At 35.3% G+C, this 20,791-nt stretch overlaps 1 protein-coding gene across 4 annotated transcripts in view; it reads left to right on the top strand.

The window, feature by feature from the left end:
- Positions 1–18,498, top strand: part of TXNL1 (thioredoxin like 1) — a 33,558-nt gene extending 15,060 nt beyond the window's left edge. The window contains exons 4-9 of one of the 4 annotated variants that reach the window (XM_019463953.2): positions 4,187–4,309; positions 6,973–7,042; positions 8,419–8,591; positions 11,768–11,872; positions 16,831–16,873; positions 18,264–18,498. In XM_019463953.2, coding sequence (XP_019319498.1) covers positions 4,187–4,309; positions 6,973–7,042; positions 8,419–8,591; positions 11,768–11,872; positions 16,831–16,869 — 510 coding nt within the window. In that variant the 3' untranslated portion in view covers positions 16,870–16,873; positions 18,264–18,498. Of the gene's footprint in view, positions 1–4,186; positions 4,310–6,972; positions 7,043–8,418; positions 8,592–11,767; positions 11,873–12,631; positions 14,543–15,938; positions 16,377–16,830; positions 16,874–18,263 lie in introns of those variants that run through there. The other 3 variants (XM_019463954.2, XM_019463956.2, XM_019463955.2) reach the window with 3 other exon arrangements.
- Positions 18,499–20,791: the final 2,293 nt, after the last annotated feature.

Genomic DNA, 20,791 nt, shown 5'->3' with positions numbered 1-20,791 from the left:
GTTTTAAGAAATTTAAAAAAATTCCGTTTTCATGCACATGTTATGAATGCACTGTGAGAAGCTATTAAAAACGTTTTCATTTTTTCCATCTGGTGTCAATCAAGACATTAAAAGTTTTGAACTATTATGTCTACAAAGTTATTATGTAAGATCGGTAATGTGTTTCTAAGAATGTCATCATTCTCACAGCACAAATAGCCACTTAACAGGAGGAAGAATCAGTGAATGAAAGCCTGTGTCTTAAGCAGATTTAAGTATAAGCATTGCAAAAATGTATTGCCAGTTTTTTTTAAGCTAAAAAAGGTTTTAATTGGATTTTTAAAATAATTTTTAAAAATTTATATCTCAGTTAGCATATAGTTGTGTTGCCAGTTTTTAAATAAAATTTTGGTTTTAAAGACTTTCAGTTATCTTTTCACACAAAGAGACTATATAGTTACTGATTTTATACATCCTAGTTTTGGAATTCCAAATTTGATTGAGGCCAGAGTATGAGAGATACATGTATCTCTTTTAGAGGAGTTTGAAATACTGCAATAGATGTAGGTTAAGAATGGTAATAGTTCTTATTCAGAAATAAGACAGTGTTTTTGTAAATATAATGACTTCTAGTTTATAAAATGTTTATGGAAGCATTGGGATATTTAAATTTAAATTAGGAAAATTTAAATCATTCTATCTTTTTTTCTTTCATATTCGTTAAGAATACCTAGTATTGCTTCATAGCCATAGGGCTATCAATAAGTCTTCCTCTCCACAAGTTTGAATTCTAGGCACTCTGGGATTGAACTTGGATTTGCATAATGTTCTGAATCTTGAGGCTTTTTAGTGTATTTCAGTATTCTGACCACTGAACTATAGATTTCAGTGTACAAATTTTGTCATCATTCAACAAAATGAAATGAAACCTTAAATGACCCTCATCTGTGTAGTAAGACAGATCTTTCTTTAACCAAAATTGGAAGCACGGAAAGGGTTTTCTAACTTTCTGTGTGTCTTGTGTTAGATTTTCTCCCCTGTAAAAAAACAAACAAACAAACAAAAGAACATAAAAAATGTTCTACTATTGACGGAATAGTATAACAAACATATATACCATTCACCTATGTTCATCAGTTGTGAATATTTTGCTACTTTTGCTTTCTTGGCGGTGGCGGGCTGGGGGGTAGAGTGAGGAGAAGTAGAGAGAGAATCTCAAGTAGGCACCACGCTGTCAGTGCAGGGCCCAATGTAGTGCTTGAACCCACGAACCGTGAGATCATGACCTGAGCTGAAATCAAGAGTCCCATGCTTAACCAACTGAGCTACCCAAGCGCCCCTAGTTTTGCTTTCTTGATAGGTGTTTATCTACTTTTATCTCTTGGCAGAGTCATTTAAAAAGTAAGGTATAGACATCATGATGGTTCATCTCTAAATATTTGAGCAGGTAGCTTCTAAGAACAAGAACATTCTTTTACATAACCATGATACTATTAACACTCCTAAGAAATTTAGCAATGGTTTACAGTATCTCTAGTATTTACAGCCTACATTCACATTTTTAAAATTATCTCCAAAATACCCTTTATAACTGTTTTCCCCCACCTAGGATCAAGTCAAGGATCATACATTGCAGTTAAGTTGTTTTTCTTTGGTGTTCTAGAAACTTCTGTCTGCTCTTTTTTCCTTTCATGACTACCTTTTTTGAAAGTTTAAACCAGCACCAGTCTAATCTAGTAGCCACTAGATGCTTGTGGCTATTAGGCATTTGTTATGTGTCTAGTGCAACTGAAGGACTGAATTTTGAGTTTTATCTGCTTTTAATTAATTTAATTTTAAATTATCACATGTGGCTAATGGCTATCTTATTGTACACCGTAGGTTGAGACCATCTGTCTTATAGACTGTCCCACAATCTGGATTTGTCTGATTGTTTTCTCATTATTCTTTCCTCATTGGCAAGTTGATTACATAGGTAGTGATATTTATTTCCAGTTGCGTATTTCTGGAATGTGTCAATTTGCAGTTAAGTCAGATATAATGCCAATTTGTCCTAGACAGTGTTGTGTAGCAAAGCACTTTAATGCAACTGTTTGAGTGTGATAACTTGTTTTGTGTGCCCCACGATAAATATAAAAACAACTTCAGGTAAATCACCTATTTATTTTTCATCATTAAGATATTGCAAGCATGATTTCAGTGTTGTCTTCATGCCTGGGATCATAGTCCTAGATACAGTATTGAAGAGGCATCTTGGTAGGATGGAAGACATAAGTGTTTAAAGATTTTGTTAGAACTGTCCTTTCAAGGGAAATGTTCAACTTAAAGTTCAAAGTGATTCTGTAATAGTAGAACTTTGCTTTATAGTGCCAGCACACCAACCCCCACTGTTTTTAAATTGGCTATGGTATGATACCCTGAATAATATGTTCAACATCTAATGCAATATAACATTTAATATAATTCAAAATAGCATTTTGGCTTTAAAAGCATTTAGGCCCCTCCATGAATAATTAAGGATCTATTCTAATAATTATTGATAATTATGTTGCTAATTATTTGACATGTAAAAAAGTTTTCTTTAGAATGATACATACATGTATTAGTATCCTCTGTATACAAAATATAATACTCTTTATGATAGAAAGGTGAATATGCAATTAACTGATAATCTAAAATTCTTGGTAAACTTAAAATTAGTCCTTGTTTAGTAGATTAAATGGATGTTTTTCTAGAAAAATAGTTTATCAAAATCAACTCCACTAGAAGCAGAACTCCTAAATAGACCAGTCACCATAGAGGAAGTAGAGAAAATAGTTGAAGACCTGTACCATAAAGGGCAAGATGACTTCACAGGGAAGTTCTACCAGATCTTAAGATCAGATAGTCTAGTGTTATTCCAAACTACTTAAGACCATATAAAAAGAGAGAAAACTTTCTAAATTTCTTTTTGAAGTAAATATGACCTTGATCCCAGAATCTGACAAAATGTGCACCAAAACAAAACAAAAACAAAAAAACCACTGACCAGTTCCAATTAGGACCAATTGTAAAACTCTTAAAATATTAGTAAACAAAATCCAGCAATCTAAAGGAGAAAAGTTATAATCTCCTAATACGGAGAAAAGGCATTTGACAGAATTCAGTACCCATTTATTTTTAAAACCGTCCGTAAAATCTAAATGAGAGAGCATTAGAGGCACTCCTGCTAAAGTCAGAGACCATGATGCCCACAGTCACTGCTCTGGCCGTGTGTTGGAAGTATTAACCAACACGTACACAGGAGACAGAAAGATGTTAAATACCACAGGGAAGCGATCAGCAAAATCCAAAATATTAGAAATCCATAGGCACTAGATGACCATAGATTAAAGGAGTTGAGAGACATTAACCAAATATGGCATACTTTGTTTGGAGTCCTGTTTTGAGTCTAACAGTTCAACTGTAAAACATTTATAGGACCAAGAAATTTGGACACAGATATTTGCTGATCACTAAAGTATTACTCATTGTTTCAGTTGTGATAATAATATTGAGAATTTTTTTTAAAGAGCCCTTATCTCTCAGAAATGCTCATGAACACACTGAAATGTTCATGAATGAAATGAAGAAATGTCTAGGATTTATTTGAAAACAGGAGGGTAGGGACTGCTTGCAGGGGAAAGGTGAAACAAGAGTGGCCATGAGCTGATTATTGTAGCTGGGATTATTAAAGACTGACTACCTGAGGTTCACTGTAGTATTCTATTTATACATGTTTGAAATTTTCCATAATAAAAAATGTTTTAATCCTTATTTGTTATTCATCTCAAATGTAAACTCTTTATGGATGTAGGTTTAAAGAGCACATGACCACTAGAAGAGGGAGGTAGGCTTCCTTTGGATCTTAACAGATATTTTAATTTGTATATTTTCCACTGCAAAACACTGTTAGCAAAAAATGTCAACATTTTATAATCTTAGTGTTAAAGACTTGGTTTTTGATACTTTGTCAAGTGGGCAAGGCCTAGATTTGGCTTTCATAGTGATAGGTCTCAGTCAGAAATTCAAATGAAAGCCTTATTATAAAAGTTTTAGTAGCTATCTTAAAAGAGAAGTTTTTTTTAAAGTTGTCTAACCTAGAGAAAATCATGTATTTACGTTTCTGATGAAGATTGTTAAACCAAATCGAAATCCTTTGCCTAAAGTCTTGATTTAATTTTTTCAGATGGATTTAATGCCTTTTATTAACAAAGCTGGCTGTGAATGTCTTAACGAAAGTGACGAGCATGGATTTGACAACTGTTTACGAAAAGATATGACCTTCTTGGAATCTGATTGTGATGAACAGGTAATTGAATACTTCCCAGTTAAAGCTTATAGGGATCATCAGTGTTTATGCCTGTTCTGGGTTCTTTATCATGTTTCCATCTCATGGTTTTATGTTTCTCCTTCCCAGATGACCACTTCCTTTCCTTTTTTTAAGTTTCAGTTTCTTTGGCGATATAGACCCACCTCCTTACTCTGTTCTGTACAAGCTGCCAAGGTCATTATACAGAATCTTAGAATTCTTGGATTGGCCCGACTGCTGAGTTGAGTTGAGCTGAGCTTTGACCGTTCTTAAATCCTTTTGTTCATTCTAGACCTGTCTTCCCTATTTTTTTTTTTTTTTTTACATTTATTTATTTTTGAGACAGAGAGAGAGCATGAATGGGGGAGGGTCAGAGAGAGAGGGAGACACAGAATCTGAAACAGGCTCCAGGCTCTGAGCTGTCAGCACAGAGCCCGATGCGGGGCTCGAACTCACGGACCCCGATCATGACCTGAGCCGAAGTCGGACGCCCAACCGACTGAGCCACCCAGGCGCTCCCTGTCTTCCCTATTTTTTACCCACCCAGATGAGTCTGTATCTGAGAAAGAGAGAATAATTAGATGAGTACTCCCTATATGTCCGGTCCTCATTCCCAGCTGTAAACCTGTATCGTACTTCCCTATACTTCCCTGCATTGTCATCACAGAGGAAGTAGTGTAGTCCTGCCTTGATCAAGCCATCATTACTTGACTGTTCATCTTGACTGTTATTTTCCTTAATTTTCTTTCCTTTTTTAATGTTCATTTGTTTTTAGAAAGCACTCATGCACGAGTGGGGGAGGGGCAGAGAGAGAGAGAAAGGGAGAGAAAGGAGGGAGAATCCCAAGCGGGCTCCATGCTGTCAGTGCAGAGCCCGACACGGGGCTCGATCCCATGAACCGTGAAATCATGACCTCATCCAAAATCAAGAATCAGACGCTTAACTGGCTGACTCACGCAGGCACTCCCTTAATTTACTTTCTAATCTGTTGTCTCTGCTTTGTCCCCCATTCCAGTTCATCTTCTACATGTTCACAAAAGTTCTTCTTTTTTTTTAAAGTAGGCTTCACACCCAGTGTTGAGCCCAATGAAGGGCTTGAACTCACGACCCTGAGATTAATACCTGAGCTGAAATCAAGAGTCAGACTCTTGGGGCACGTGGGTGGCTCAGTCAGTTGAGTGACTTCGGCCCAGGTCCTGATCCCATGCTTTGTGGGTTTGAGTCAAGCTTCGGGCTCTGTGCTGACAGCTCAGAGCCTGGAGCCTGCTTCAGATTCTGTGTCTCCCTCTCTCTATGCCCCTCCCCCACTCTGTCTCTCTGTCTCCCAAAAATAAATAAACATAAAAAAAAAAATTATTAGAGTCAGACTCTTAACTGGCTGAGCCATGCAGGAATCCCCAAAAGTTATTCTTCTAAAACAGAAATCTGATCATGCCACTCTTTCTCAAAAGATTTACATGATTCTTCTTCACAGTTTTCAGGAAGAGATTCAAGATTCTTGATCTGTTTCTAGCTTTCCATTCTCATCTCCTCCTCACCTGTGGTTCAAGTCTCTAAATATGTCATGTTTATTATTTTTTGACACACTATTACAGGTCAAGTATAAGAAGTATTTATATAACCAGGGGAAATGGTCTGGGTGTTTTCTTAGGCACACAGACCACAATGATCCTGAAATCATAAATCCAAATTCAATCTTGCCTCTCACTACAGCTGCCTTACTGAACAGCTTTAAGAATATTGTTCACTATTGTGTTCCTTGTAAATGATGCCCTGAATATAATGTGATGATGCATATCAGCAGAACTGACCACAGCTTCCCTGAAATCTTCCTGCCAGGAAAATCTTCCTCCTAGGGTAGAAGCAGAGATACATACATCATACACAATTTTAGCTGGAAAGAAGACTGAGCAGATGACTCATGGTTTCTTAGAGATCGGCGTCCTGACAATGTTTCCTATCCCGGTTCCCTTATGTGGCCTTCTAGATTCAGTTAGCCAGATTAAGTTTAGGATGGAGGTCTGGAGGTTACCATAGAGCTATTAAAAGTCTTATTCTTCTGAGTTTTGGATCATGTACAGTGCATTTGAGAGCTAGTTTCTTCACATAATCGGTGCAGTGTCTTCATATTATCAGATGATGTGGGTGCATGCTTGAAAAACCATCCTACAAAATGTTCAGCTTATATTCTAAAATATATAGTTTAATTTTATTTTACTTTGGGGATTTTGTTTAATTTTTTGGAAGGCAAAATGCTTGCCAGTTTACAGGTTACAAGATCTTAGGATCTTAGGCATTACCCACCCCCTCCTTTTTTATAGGCTCTACAGCCAAGGTGGGGCTCGAACTCACAACCCCTAAATCAAGAATCACATGATCCGCTGAGCCAGCAAGGATCTCCTCTTACGCATGTTTTTAGTTTAGTTTATTCCTTTAAATTTTGTCATCATTCCCGTATGTGAATAATAGATGATTGTATTTCTCAAATGTCAGTCTAATTAAATTACTTTCAATTTACCGATTTTTTAATATTACATTGGTTTTGTGAAATGAGTTAAATATTTTCTGCCTTTGAATTAATCATTTTAACTCTACTTAGCTGTTGTGTATATTCAAGGTGTTCAAGAGCCCTTTTAAAATAAAACTTGTTATTTTCTTCACAGCTTCTCATTACTGTGGCATTTAATCAACCTGTTAAGCTTTATTCAATGAAATTTCAAGGGCCAGATAATGGTGAGTAGTGGGTAGCCCTTTAACCTTCTGCTCTGTGGATCTGTCAGCGCATTTTTAAAACTAATGAAATAATAGAGGTAGATATTCCTTGTGTTGGGAAAGAGTGAAATTGTTTCTGGAACAAAGCAAGGGGACAAATGAATGTGCAAATAAGGTAAGATTATTAGGAACTGATGAAACGACAAATTTTACCTTCTTTCTAAAATTTTTTATTTTAGAATTTAAGTTCCCCTCTTAATCTGAAAACAAAGGAACTCTTCCAATTCTTGTTCTGAAACTCCAGTTTCGAAGTAGCCATTTTTCGGGATCACAACTGGGAGAAATTTATTTCACACTCCTCCTATTACAGACGATAAAACTAAGGTTCTGTATCTTCCTGTTTGTGACCTATTAGTAGTTTCATCTTCTTTATATATTATGATACTGTAAACATGATTGTACAGACATGGCATTTTTCTTTTTATTAAATAAAGAATTTTCCTTATTTATACTCCCTCTTTTTCCTGTTCTTAATTGATTTTTTTGGGAGGGGAGTCTTGGGGACTAGGACTTTTTTTCTGTTTTCTTTTTAATTGGGAGAAACAGTAGGCACCCTGTTTATCAGATAGCATTCCCTTCTCATTTGTTATTTTAAATGATTATTAGTATTTTTCATTAATAAAATTGTATCTTCTGGAAATACTCAGTATTTGTGAAAGCAGTTGCTATAGAGATGAGTAAGCAATATGAATATGTTAAGATTCCTTAACTAGCCACGAAGTAATGAGTTTTGGATTATACACTGAGGTTAAAGGGACTAAGACATCCTATAAATGTGATCTAACCACTCAGCACATCTTAATCCCTAAGATGAAATTTGACAATTTGTAGAATTAATTTCCTTTGAGCTAAATGTTGTCACTGGTAATGCTCTTCTCCTAAATAACAAATGTACCAATTGTTGGCAACTGCAAGACCCAGCTCAAATGTTAATTCCTTTTATGAAACTTTTTGTTAACCTGCATGCATTGTCAGACTCTTTCCGCCTTCCCTGCGTCTCCTCATTAGTAGTGTTGCATTATTACAGAGTGTCTTTTATATTGAGGTCAAGAAGTCTGTGAATGTATATGCGTATGCATATTGTGCATGTGTGTTTCAATCTAATATTCTCAGTTCTTAGTATAAGGCTAGCAGGCCAAGAATACACTAGTAAATGTCTATTAAAAAAAAAAAAAGAATGTGAAAATACTCAGAATTTCTTAAAATTCCTGAAGATGCATGTAGGTATGTGCTTATATTTGAATGTGTATCTGGTTGTATAGACTGAACGTAATGGTGAAATGAAGAAAGTATTGCAAGTTTGGTTTTACATTTAATTTTATTCTACCATTTTATAGGTCAGGGTCCTAAATATGTAAAAATTTTTATCAATCTACCCCGATCTATGGATTTTGAAGAAGCAGAAAGAAGTGAACCAACTCAAGCTCTGGAACTAACAGAGGATGATATTAAAGAAGATGGTATTGTCCCACTTCGTTATGTTAAATTTCAGAATGTTAACAGTGTAACTGTAAGTAGTATTTGAACTATATTTAATGGGTGTTTGGGTGACAGTTCATGCTATCTTCACTATCCTGGGTGATTCTAAGTGATCCTTTAAGGTAGTTTTTTGTCCTCTTGATTTGAAATGAATGAAAAAATTTGAAATGAGTAATATAATGAGCTAATTAAATTTTCTTCTTTTAATTTATCTGTGTGTTCTGAAAAGGAAGGATAGGTTGATTTTTTTTTTTTTTTAATTTGTGAATATGTCAGTTACTTTGTATATTTGGCAGTTCTTATTAAAAGTTTGTTATAGACCATTTAGACTTAAACTGAAGATATTTGTACATAATCTTTCATACCTGGTAATGAGTGATGATTGAGTTGTAAAATCCAATTTACTTTTCTAGAACATACAGTTTTTAATAGTGTAGTGGTCATGATCTCAATACAGATGATTTTTTAAAAAGATACTTTTACATTACCTTAATTTACATTAAGTCAACTGCTTCTTAGCAGTTATTAATTGCTTTTCTGAATTATTGTAACGAAACCCAGCATATGTTCTCCCAACCACCTCCTTCTCCCTCCCAGCCCAGTCTTTCAGAGCAGGGAGTAGGAGGGTTAAAGGAGAATAGTGGAATGAATACCTATAAAAACAGTGGGAACCAGCACAGAGTCACTGAGAGCAAGTCGGGCCAAATTAATGTAATTTTCTTGATTTAATGAAATGATTCTGGTTTTTGTAAATTAGAAGAATGCTATAATGTGTTCATTTTAGGAGGTTTTCACTGGAGTTTCACAGAATGTTCTTAGTAGTAAGACGAAGGAAGGATTACCATTGAGATTTCAATATTTGGAATATTTTATCCAAATGAAATCGAAGAAAATGATTATATCAAACTAGAATATTGGTTATCAGATATTTTCCTGACCTACATTTGTACCATTAATACAATACCTGTTGCTTTATTTAGTGATAGAAGGGAGACATTTGTTTATTGGAAAAGCCCTTTCAACCCAAACATCCCGACCTAATCTCTGTCATTGAGAATCGCTATACATAGTTATCTTGTGATAGGCTCAAGTCTTTATGTACTGTGTCCTGTCTCAATCAGACATGCTTATCAGTTTTTCGGTGATGAAATTGAAATCAAAATGACAGTTTTGATTGGAAAGGCTAAAGTAAGATGAATTTTAAAAGCAGTGAATATGAACTGTTGTGCCTTATAAGATTCAAAGAGCATTCATTACAAGTAAATGGAGAGCTGGTTTAATAGTTTACCTATTATAGTCTTGGAATTTTTTTTTTAAACATTTATTTGTTTTTGAGAGAGAACACAAGTGGGGGAAGGGCAGAGAGAGGGCGACAGAGGACTCGAAGCAGGCTCTGCACAGACAGCACAGAGCCTGATGTGGGGCTCAAACTCATTAAGTTGAGCTCATGACCTGAGTCAAAGTCAGATGCTCAACCAACTGAGCCACCCAGGTGCCCCTATAGTCTTGGAATTTTTAATTGATAAGCTTGGTTTGAGATGAATCTCTGCTTGCCTATAAATACCAAAAACTAATTCCATCAGAGGATGAAAGAAATATGTTGTCTAAATCAAGAGAGGCAAAATTCTTTTCCTTTTTTTAATGTTTTATTTATTTATTTTAGAGAACCCACACCTGTGTGTGAGCAGGGGAAGGGCAGAAAGGGGGGTGGGGAGAGAATCCTAAGCAGGCTCTGTGCTGTTAGCACAGAGACCGACACAGGGCTCAGTCTCCATGAACCGTGAGGTCATGATGAGCCGAAATCAAGAGTCGGATGCTAAATTGACTGAGCCACCTAGGTGCACCTAGAGAGGCAATATTCTTAAGTAGACAGCATCTAGAGTAATGTGTTTTTTAAAAAAAATACTACTTGGCAATGAGAAAGAATGAAATCTTCATTTGCAACAACGTGGATGGAACTGAAGGGTATTATGCTAAGTGAAATACGTCAGAGAAAGTTATCATGTTTTCACTCATGTGGAATTTGAGAAACTTAACAGAAGACCATGGGGAAAGGAAGGGGAGAAAATAATTTCAAACAAAGAGGGAGGCAAACTATAAAAAACTCTTAAATATGGAGAACAGACTGAGGGTTGATGGGGGTGGTGAGGAGAGAGGGGAAAATGAGTGGCAGTGATGGGCATTGAGGGAGGGCACTTATTGGGATGAGCACTGGTGTTGTATGTAAGCAGTGAATCATGGGAATCTATTCCTGAAACGAGCACACTGTGTACACTGTATGTTAGATAACTTGACAATAAGTTATATTTAGAAAAAAAAGAAAAAAACTCCAGCTTAGCCATTCAAACACACACACACACACACACACACACACACACACACACACACACACACACAGAAAATCCAGTATATTGAAAAAGTTGAAAAAGCATCTGTGAGTAAAGCTGCTGTCTACTATCATGCTGAAGGGAGTTTTTAAATAGAAAGTATAAAGAGTCGGGGTGCCTGGTGGCTCAGTTGGTTAAGCAGCCAACTCTGGATTTTGGCCCATGTCATGATCTCACGATTCGTGAATTTGAGCCCCGTGTCGGGCTCTGTGCTGACAGCACGGAGCCTGCTTGGGATTTCCCTCTCTCTCTGCCCCTCCCTTGCTCTCTCTCTCTCTCTCTCTCTCAAATAAATTAATTAAAAAATGTAAAGAGTCAAGCTTAATAAAATATGCAGGCTATAATATAGTGTAATTTTAGGAGCAGATTTCCAATATTTTTTCTTTTAATATTTTAGGAAATAGAATGAATGGATGAGTATCAGAAAATAGCTGCAGAGACTTTCCTCAGTCAGAAACTAATTTTCATAAAATTTCAACAGCAGTCTGTCCTCTGTAATGAATTTCATACTCTTTCAACATTCTCTCTAAAGAGTTTAAGTGTGACTCGTCCACACCATGACACTAACTTATCAGGAACTTCTATATGTGGGTGTCTTGCTGTGACATCCTGGAGAAGGTGAGGCCAGCAGGGCAAACAGTGGAATTCGTAGTCCCACAGGAGTAGTAGTCTAAGTGTAGTTTGGATTAGTCCTTCCAAGAGTGGGAGGTATTTTTATTAATAATCTAACAAAACCAGTTAAATTTAAAGCATGTATATGAAAAAAGGATTACAATCATTAATATAAAAAATCTTTTTTTTTTTTTTTGGTTGGGGGTAGATATTTGTTCAGTCCAATCAAGGTGAAGAGGAAACAACAAGAATTTCATATTTTACTTTTATTGGTACACCAGTCCAGGCAACAAATATGAATGACTTCAAACGAGTAAGTTTATTTAATTGGTATTTAGGGAAAGTAAAAATATAATTTTAAAGAAATAATTTCATTAAGATCAAAATCATACCATGTCATGATATTTGGGGTTAAACTAGAACAGTAGGTTCTTCTAATCACATTTTTGATATCTAACTAAAGGATATTTCTAATAAAATTAAGTCCTACTGATACAGTATGTATTAGTAAATGGTATCCAAATAAGAGGGTGAAAATATTTCCTGAACATAGCATAATGTACAGAACTGTTGAATCTAATATAACATTGTGTATCAGCCATACTTCATATTAAGATCCCTAACTGTAATGAAGTAAAAGATAAATAAAAGGAAATTAATTTAAACCTAAACCAAACTAAATAAATGTTTGGTTATAGAAAGTAGTTAGGAATAATGTCAAAATAGGAGTAAGTTAAAATCATTATTATAAGTGAATTTTTGAGAATTTTGCTGATATTAAGATTTTGATTATATAGTTTCTGATGAAAACATTTAAAATCACGTGAATAATTTTAATCAAAAAGTTTTACTACACTGGGATGCTTTTAAACCTGTGCGCTGAAGACCACGTTGCATAAGCAAATAAATTTTCAGTGAACAGGCAGATTGTATATGTATGTATGTGTGTATGTTTTTGTTTTATTTTGTGAACGCAGTCCTAAGGTTTGCAAAGAATTTGGAACATGTATGGGACCCTTAGGAATGAGAACATTTTGTACATTCGTGGAACTGCTGCTACTTGCTTCCTTAGGGTGACTCCTAAGATCTTACAACCACAGATCAGGGCAGTGCCACCGAGAGCTTGATCAGAACAGAACCCCGTAGCCGTACACAGATTAAGTGCAGCAGCACAGGAGATGGAGGTATCACTGTGTTTCCGATGGATTCTTGGCAGCCGTCTAGAAGGGGAAGTGAGTGTAAGGAGGTCATTATATGACAGGAGGTTTCCCCAGGACTGCCAGTGCCTGGAGGAAGAGGTGTTCTGCTGAGCGATTTCGACTCCTGTTTGGGGACCTGAAGCCATGGGGCACCCTGAAAACTCTTATTCTTTTTGATGGGATCTACAGATCTAATTTTAATTCAGTTACAGAAAAATTCATGAAACTGCGTCATTGTGGATAAGCTTATAAAATTGTATGCCGTTTTTACAAAATTGATAACCTTGACCATAGATCTTTTAACTGGTCATTTTCGACTACTATATCTTCCTGTCTCATAACATAATTAACTTTTGGGAGCTGTAGGACACTTATGTACTTAGACCTGTCGTGTCAGATGTTTGACATATGTGTAATGACAGGTCAGAAGAAGCAGAGATTAAACATCTACATTTTATGATATGAGATATGCTGTACTGGGAAAATGTGTGAGCACCAAAGACATTTTGGCTGCCTGCTTTGTTACTTTGCCTGTTTGGATTAAATGCCATTGGATTTGGCTTTAACTGCCTTGCATAGTTTGTTTTTAGCTTAATTCCTTCGTAAGATCTACTCTAAGCCATATTATTTCCTCATACCATTAATTCAGTTCAGGTTCCCTGCTTTTCACCTCAGCTCATGCTATTTGATTTCTGTTTTTTTCTGTAAGTAACCACTGCTCCATCTTGACCATCTTCTTACCAGCCTACCCTTCAGTCAAGTTTTCTAATGTGCGTTAATAGTTGTCCATCTAAGAATCTGTCTCCACTTGTTTGGTTTTAACATCCTCCCTTTCCTAATATCCTCCCTCTCCTATGCCTTCTAGCCTGGTTCCTCTCTCTCTCTCTCTTTTGACTTACCAGACTACATGTTTTGGACTGTCTTTAGGCTAGCAAAGGTGTTAGATTTTTCTTGCTTGAGAGTATTTGTGTTTGTTATGTAATTTGGCTATGTGTTCATTTAGCTAAATACCTTATAACCTTATTTAACGTTACTGTAGAGCAGTAGTTCTCAAACTTTTTGGTGTCAGGACCCTTTTACACTATTAAGTATTATTGAGGACCAGAAAGAGCTTTTGTTAATGTAGGCTATATCTAATATTTACCCTTTAAGAAACTGAAACTGAGAAATTTAAAAATTATTTATTTATAAATAAACTCATTATGTGTTAACACATATAATATTTTTAAGTTACATATTTTCCAAAATAAAAACCAATTTAGCAAGAAGAGCATTGTTTTCTGCTTTACAAATTTTTTTATCGTCTGGCTTCATAGACCCCTCTCATTCTCTGCCTATTTCTCCATTTAGTCAGGTTTGCCACGACAGGTCATGTAGCCTCTGGAAAACTCCATTGTATGCTTGTAACACAATGAGAGTTAAGAAGGCAAATAACAATTTAGCATTATTTTGAAAATAGTTTTGACTTTGAACACTCCCTGAAAGGGTCTCGGGGACCATCAGCCTAGATTGCACTGAGAACCGCTTCGAGAATAATTTAATACTGTCATGGACTCCTTTCTTGGTGTTTGTCCCTTGCTTTTAATGTTTGATAAATTTGAATTGGTTGAACGATTTTCTTATTTGTGTATATTAATATTACATTTCCTTTTAATAGTTTCTGAATGAGACTTGTGTCATTCATTGAATTGTTCCTCAAAAGTAAGCTAATATTTCAGTGCTTTTGGCATGATGCTAGGACATCAGTGTAGGAAAATTGCAATAAAATTTGGCCATTTTAAATTTTTTTTTTTTCAATGTTTTTTATTTATTTTTGGGACAGAGAGAGACAGAGCATGAACGGGGGAGGGGCAGAGAGAGAGGGAGACACAGAATCGGAAACAGGCTCCAGGCTCCGAGCCATCAGCCCAGAGCCTGACGCGGGGCTCGAACTCACAGACCGCGAGATCGTGACCTGGCTGAAGTCGGACGCTTAACCGACTGCGCCACCCAGGCGCCCCAAATTTGGCCATTTTAGATTTTGTCTTGATGAGTCGCTTACTAAAAATTGCAAGTGACTTTTGTTTCTAGAAAAGGAAATGGTAGATACATGGTATAGTACTTGTCCATGTAGTACTACTCCATGTGTGATCATAGTCCCTGTCATAGCGAGTTTATATTCTTAAAGGAGAATGCACGAACATTTGAAAAGTTAATCAAAATTAATCAAAGCTTAAGTTCAAGTCTCTTCCTGTACAGAATAGTCTCATACTTTCCTAGCCCAGTGATACTTCCTCTTTCCCAAGAATGTCTAGGAAAGGAATGAGAATGTTTTGTGGAGGAAGAGGGTCTTGAACTAAACTGGGAGTAGATATGGATAGAGGAAAAGATAGCAGTGGGCACTCCAGGGAGAATGGAAAATAAGAATTTGGGCATGAAAATGGAAAGGTGCAGGACTTTGTTTAGGCAGTCTGAATTTCAAAGGGATTACATATAGTAATTAGAATTTAAAATTTCAAAATAGATTTGGCATGTATTTTTATCAGCACAGAGAGGAACGTTTTGATACTTTGTGTAGTGAAAAGAGCTACATAAAATGGTTTAAAGAATGATAAAATAGAATTGTTTTGCATTTTCAGTTTACATTTTTATGTTGTGTGAGTTGTTTCTAGATAATTTTAGTTTTCAGAGTGTCATTGATCTTCTCCTTATGTCCCTAAGATGACAGAAGCTAAGGTAATACTGATGAATCTTGGATGTTGGATAGAAATCTTAGACCACCTTGCATGTTATTACAACTTTAAAGGTTATACTTGTAGGATATTGTAGACTAGCACACATCTCCCACTTGTCTGTTTTTGGCTATTATAGGCATTGTACACACATTATAATATGCACTTGGGCTATTTGTTGTTGTAAATGGATTTTTTGTGTTGCAGCATGAAAAGCTTGCCATCTTAATTGGAAGTAGATATTTTCTTTACTAAACTATGCTCTATACATGGATTGCTTTATTTTAATACAAAAGTAATAACATATAAGCGGACAAAATGAGCAAAATTGAAGGGGCTTCTGCTTCTTAGGGAATGAGGTGCATGTGAAAAGCAGAGGTTTTCTATCACTGTAATAAAAATAGACTTCTAAACTGGCCATTCACCGTATCAGCTATTTTTGTAACATTTCTGTCTGTTTATTTTTCAGCTTTTTTAATGCAACTCAAATGAACTAAAAACAGAAGATTTTTAAAAATGAAGTAATATAAAGATTGACCTTATCTCACCCTACTCCCCTCCTTGCTTCTCTGCTCATCCATATAGCACCTGTCTGCTCTCACCCTTCCCATGTTCTCGCCATTGTTGGTGCAAGATTTCTACAGCTTCCATCATCTGGATCAGCCTTGTTACCTAGATTTCCTCAACCATCTCTTTCTTCAAGTCTTATTCTAGCCATGCTCTGTTGGCCTTCTGTTTTGGTTTTTATTTTGGGCTTGCAACTAGGTGCTTTAATTTCATTATTATACCATGTTGCTCCCCTGACTTTTACTTTTTTTACTTTCTCCTATCTCATATTTCATTTTTGTACTACATTTTGAGAAATAATATTGCAATAAAATGTTGTTAGTAATGCTTTCAGACTTAACTAGTAGTTGGTTTTAATCCAATCTAAGGTTTAAATTTTATTTTTTGGGAACTGTAGAATCATTTTGAAAATCAAATAAGAATAGTTTCATATGTTTCTTTTATACTAGTACTAGCATAATATATTGATTAGTATAATAGGTTGCTTGTCTTTACCCAATGGAACTGTAGCCCCAAAGGCTTTTTGCTGGGTAATTATGGGCACGTTCTCTGCTTTGCCAACCCAAGTGAGCTCAAGGCGTCGAAAGACGGACTGAATGTTAGGCTGGGTTAAACTATTCACATAGAAGATCAATGGACTCTTTACTGAATAAATATTTTCGACACCTAATTTTGATGTACCTAGACTATTGTTTGAGGTGTAATATAAACACTTAAAAATGAATAAAAGAGCTTCTTTATGTTTTGGGGTGAGAAAATCCATATTGGAATGCTGAATTTCTTCTTTTTTACAGAGAATACACATTGGCAAGTTGAGAGTTATCAACCTGTGAAACAGTATGCAGATTTGTGTCTTCCACTGTATCACATCTGCTAAAATTTTAATTTTTAATATTAGTTGTTTTTGTTTTCTTTTGCTTAATCTAATAGCTCTGTGTTTTGTGTGTTCCCCAGTGATAATGATGATCAATAATGCTTTCAGTGTTTATATGCTTAAATTCATTTGTGATACAGATAGTGCCAGCCCCCCTTCTTTCTTAAGAAGGCTTCCCTTGGCCCTGAATTTTTTTTACTCTTATCCACATACTTTTACGAGACTGTCTCTTTAGCATTTTTATGGCTTTTTAGGCTAACACATGGTTTTTGTAGATCAGAGAGGAGATCTTTTAAAGTAATAAAAGTGGTTTTCCTCAAGGTCAGGAAAAGAGCATGTTTAACATCATACGATTGAGAATGAAGTGGGTTTTTATAATCTTCTCTCATGAATGACATTGACCCAGCCATGTTCCATTTTAGACCAGGCATGTACAGAAGACCTTTATGAATTTTGCTTGATTCAGACTACCGTTTGGAACAGAATCAATTTAAAATATGAAAATTACACTTATAAATGTACATAGAAATCTTGTATACAAATATATACTCAATAGCTTGCAATTGCATTCCTTCAGTGGCGTTTCTGCTATGAGAATACATTATCTAATGATAAATTACAGGTTTTAAGTAAATTATTTGCTTAAAACTTAGTTGTAGAACTTTCCCACAGAGGTTTTGTTTGCTAGCACTGTTGGTAGAAACCTAGTTTATTCTTACATTTTTATGCTTCCACATTTGTAGCAAGTAGGCCCTCCAGTAGAGAATTTTCCTAATAATTGACAGAAACAAGATTTATTCTTTATGTTTTTTATAGTACATTTGTGGCAGCCAGGGTTTTTTTAAAAATAGAAACTAGGCAAAACTAGCCATTTTTAATCTGTTTTCATTGCAAATCTACATATTGAGAGAAAGTCTAGAAACCTGTCATCTTGGGCATTCAGACATAAGTTTAGCATACTCTTTTAATTCTAGAGTATTTTGTGATCGACATTTGATTTCTAATTGCCTAAGAATAGGTTGCCAAATATAGTTCACTCATAAAGCATCATCCTTTTATTAACTTCTCTAAACTGTCAACCTTGTTTTGAAAAATTGCATTACTTTTCCTTTAAACAGTGTGGGAAACCAAAATAGCCTGCATGTGTTTTATTTTTAATTCCTTGAGGCTGGGAGGAAAGGGACGGTCACAGTGTGCTTCAAACAATGAAAATACACTGCATGCCAAAATAAAATGGAGGGACAAAAATTAATACCAGGTTTTAAAGATGATTACCTGTTAGTAATATTTTGAAAATAACACATACTTCTAAATGAATAAGATGTACATGTAAAGTTATTTTTGTTTTTCTAGGTAGTTGGCAAAAAAGGAGAAAGCCACTAAGGTACAAAAGACACTGGAAGAGCATATTGCAATCAGATCTACAGCTCCTGGATAATTGCTTGATTCTCGCCAGAGACTGTCAATATTCCCTTCATTGCCATTACCAATAAATCATTGCTTTTGTTCGGATGGTATCACTAGTGTTTTTATTGTAATCTTGATACATGGAGTTGTAAATAAAAGTCACTACTTTTGCCAAGCTTAATTTTTGTCATTTTAAATAAGTATTTTCTCTTTTCATTTATTTGAAAATTGGCACACTTCTGATTTTAGAAGGGACTTACGTGTCTGCTAGTATATTGATTGAAAGCTAGTTTCTTTCTATAGGGGAGCAAGACTGTTTTATTAGGGAATTAAGGAGTACATGTGTGCTCATGTACACACACAGCAAGTGATTTTGATAAATGGACTTAGAACAGCTAAGTATGGTAAAATGAGTTCTAACTCATGTTTATTAAACATTTGGGTATCTGAGCCATAGAAATTGCTCAAGTTACAACCTACTAGAAATAAGTTTAATGAGATTTAACTGTTCTCACCTAAAACTGTTAATGGGACCACAGATTTTAATCCCTTCTGGATGACCTTTAAAAATTTGAGTCAGCCATTTTCTTTACTAATAGAGGTATGTTGAAATCTGACCATGGGGGAAAATACAGTACTGTGAGTTCATGCAGCAACAGGAATTAATATTTTTAATCAAGTATTTATTAACTACAAAAAAGATAGTGTGTTAATATACAGAGAATGGGATCGAAGGTTGTAAGTGAATTGGCCAAATAATACGTTTGAAAGGTGTTTCACAAAAGGCTAGCAAAACAAAACATGTTACTACTTTTTTTATGTATTAAAACTAATCTAGAAAGTATGGTACATTTAATATTTTAATTTCTCTGTTTTTAAAATTAAATTTTAATTTTAACTTCTGAATATTAAAAATTCAAATGTTTGAAAGAGTACATAGACTATTAATTTTGATTCAGTTAATACCTTTGAGGGCATTTTTGTCTAGAAATATGGTTCAGATAGCATTTTGCCTTTGGGAGACCAATGTATACATGTTTATGAAAAAATTATGCAGAAGTTTTGTGTTAAAACAGTCACTTTCTAAAACCCCAGTGTCATTAGATAGTGTTTAGTTCCTTTGTATGTAAGCACATTAACTGGTCTGTGGTAATGTCTATATATCTTATGTACTCATAGTTATTACATTGCCTTGAGCTGAGTAGGGAAAGTGCAAGAAATAAAAGTTTATAACATTCCTTAATATAGAGCATCTCAGATTAATCACGTCTGAAATTAGAGATATGATTAAGAACAAGTTTTGTTTGACATTTTGTATACTTTTTTGGGTAATTGTTAAAGTGCCTCATCTTAAGTATTGCTGACCTCATCATCCTGTTTATACTTGACAGTTTGAAAACCCAGTGAAAGTAATTTCATATTTGTAAAGGATTGGGATCAGATTTACGTTGTTTGTGTGATTCTTCTATAACAACTGGTTGCATTATACAAACATTCCATGATTATTCAAATTGTAAATAGTGAAAAATGAATGTTTGTAGGTAACTATAACATTTCACTATGGGAAGTTTTACAAATAAACATACGTAGTTGACATTACTTAAATCACCAAGCTGAAATGCTATTTTCTCCTAAAACAGTATGTGTGTGTGTGTATACACACACGTATATACATATATATTACATATATATACACTGAATTTTGCAGATGAATAAAAGGAGCATTTGAAAAATGTAACGCTAGTTATTTTAACCAAAACCATCCCTGAGATAGTGTTTTCTAGAAAACTAATATTAGGTTTATTATTTTTTTTTAAAGATTTACCTGTTTTCAGAGAGAATGCCTGAGGGGGGGAGGGGCAGAGAGAGAGAGAATCCCAAGGAGACTCTGCGCTGTCAGCACAGAGTCCGATGCAGGGCTTGAACCACGAACTGTGAGATCATGACCTGAGCCGAAGTCAGACACTTAACCAAATGAGCCACTCAGGCGCCCCTAATATTGGGTCTATTGTTTGTTTTGTCAGACATAGCAGAAAAAACAAAAACACCCCAAAAAACTTTTCCCTTGATTTTGCATATTATATTGCACATCAGGATGCATTATCTGATTTGAAACAATAATGAAATAATCCATAATAGAAACAAAAATATTTTGAGTACAGAGTCTTGCAGCATAAGGCTGAGATCAAGGGTAACCTCTTGTGTCCATGGCGGACTTTTATGATCTATTTTGGCCAAAGCATCCCCCAGTCTCATTGTACTGGAGGTAGCTTCTTAATCTGTAGGAGTTGACAGGTGAATTGAAACCTGTCTTCCATCTTTGTCTCAAGACTCGAGGATCTATACTATAGTTTTGGCAGTGTTCACAGGGGTGCTAGTATTGCATATTTGGCCTCAGCACTTTATTTATGGCTGCTATTTAAAAGAATTTTTTTTAACATTTATTCATTTTTGAAAGAGCACGCAAACGGGGG

This window comes from Panthera pardus, unplaced genomic scaffold (genome assembly GCF_024362965.1).
Source record: "Panthera pardus isolate Hobbes unplaced genomic scaffold, ASM2436296v1 HiC_scaffold_15, whole genome shotgun sequence".
Taxonomy (NCBI): Eukaryota; Metazoa; Chordata; class Mammalia; order Carnivora; family Felidae; genus Panthera; species Panthera pardus.
Note: the sequence above shows the minus strand (reverse complement) of the source record. Positions and strands in the feature narration are given on the sequence as shown.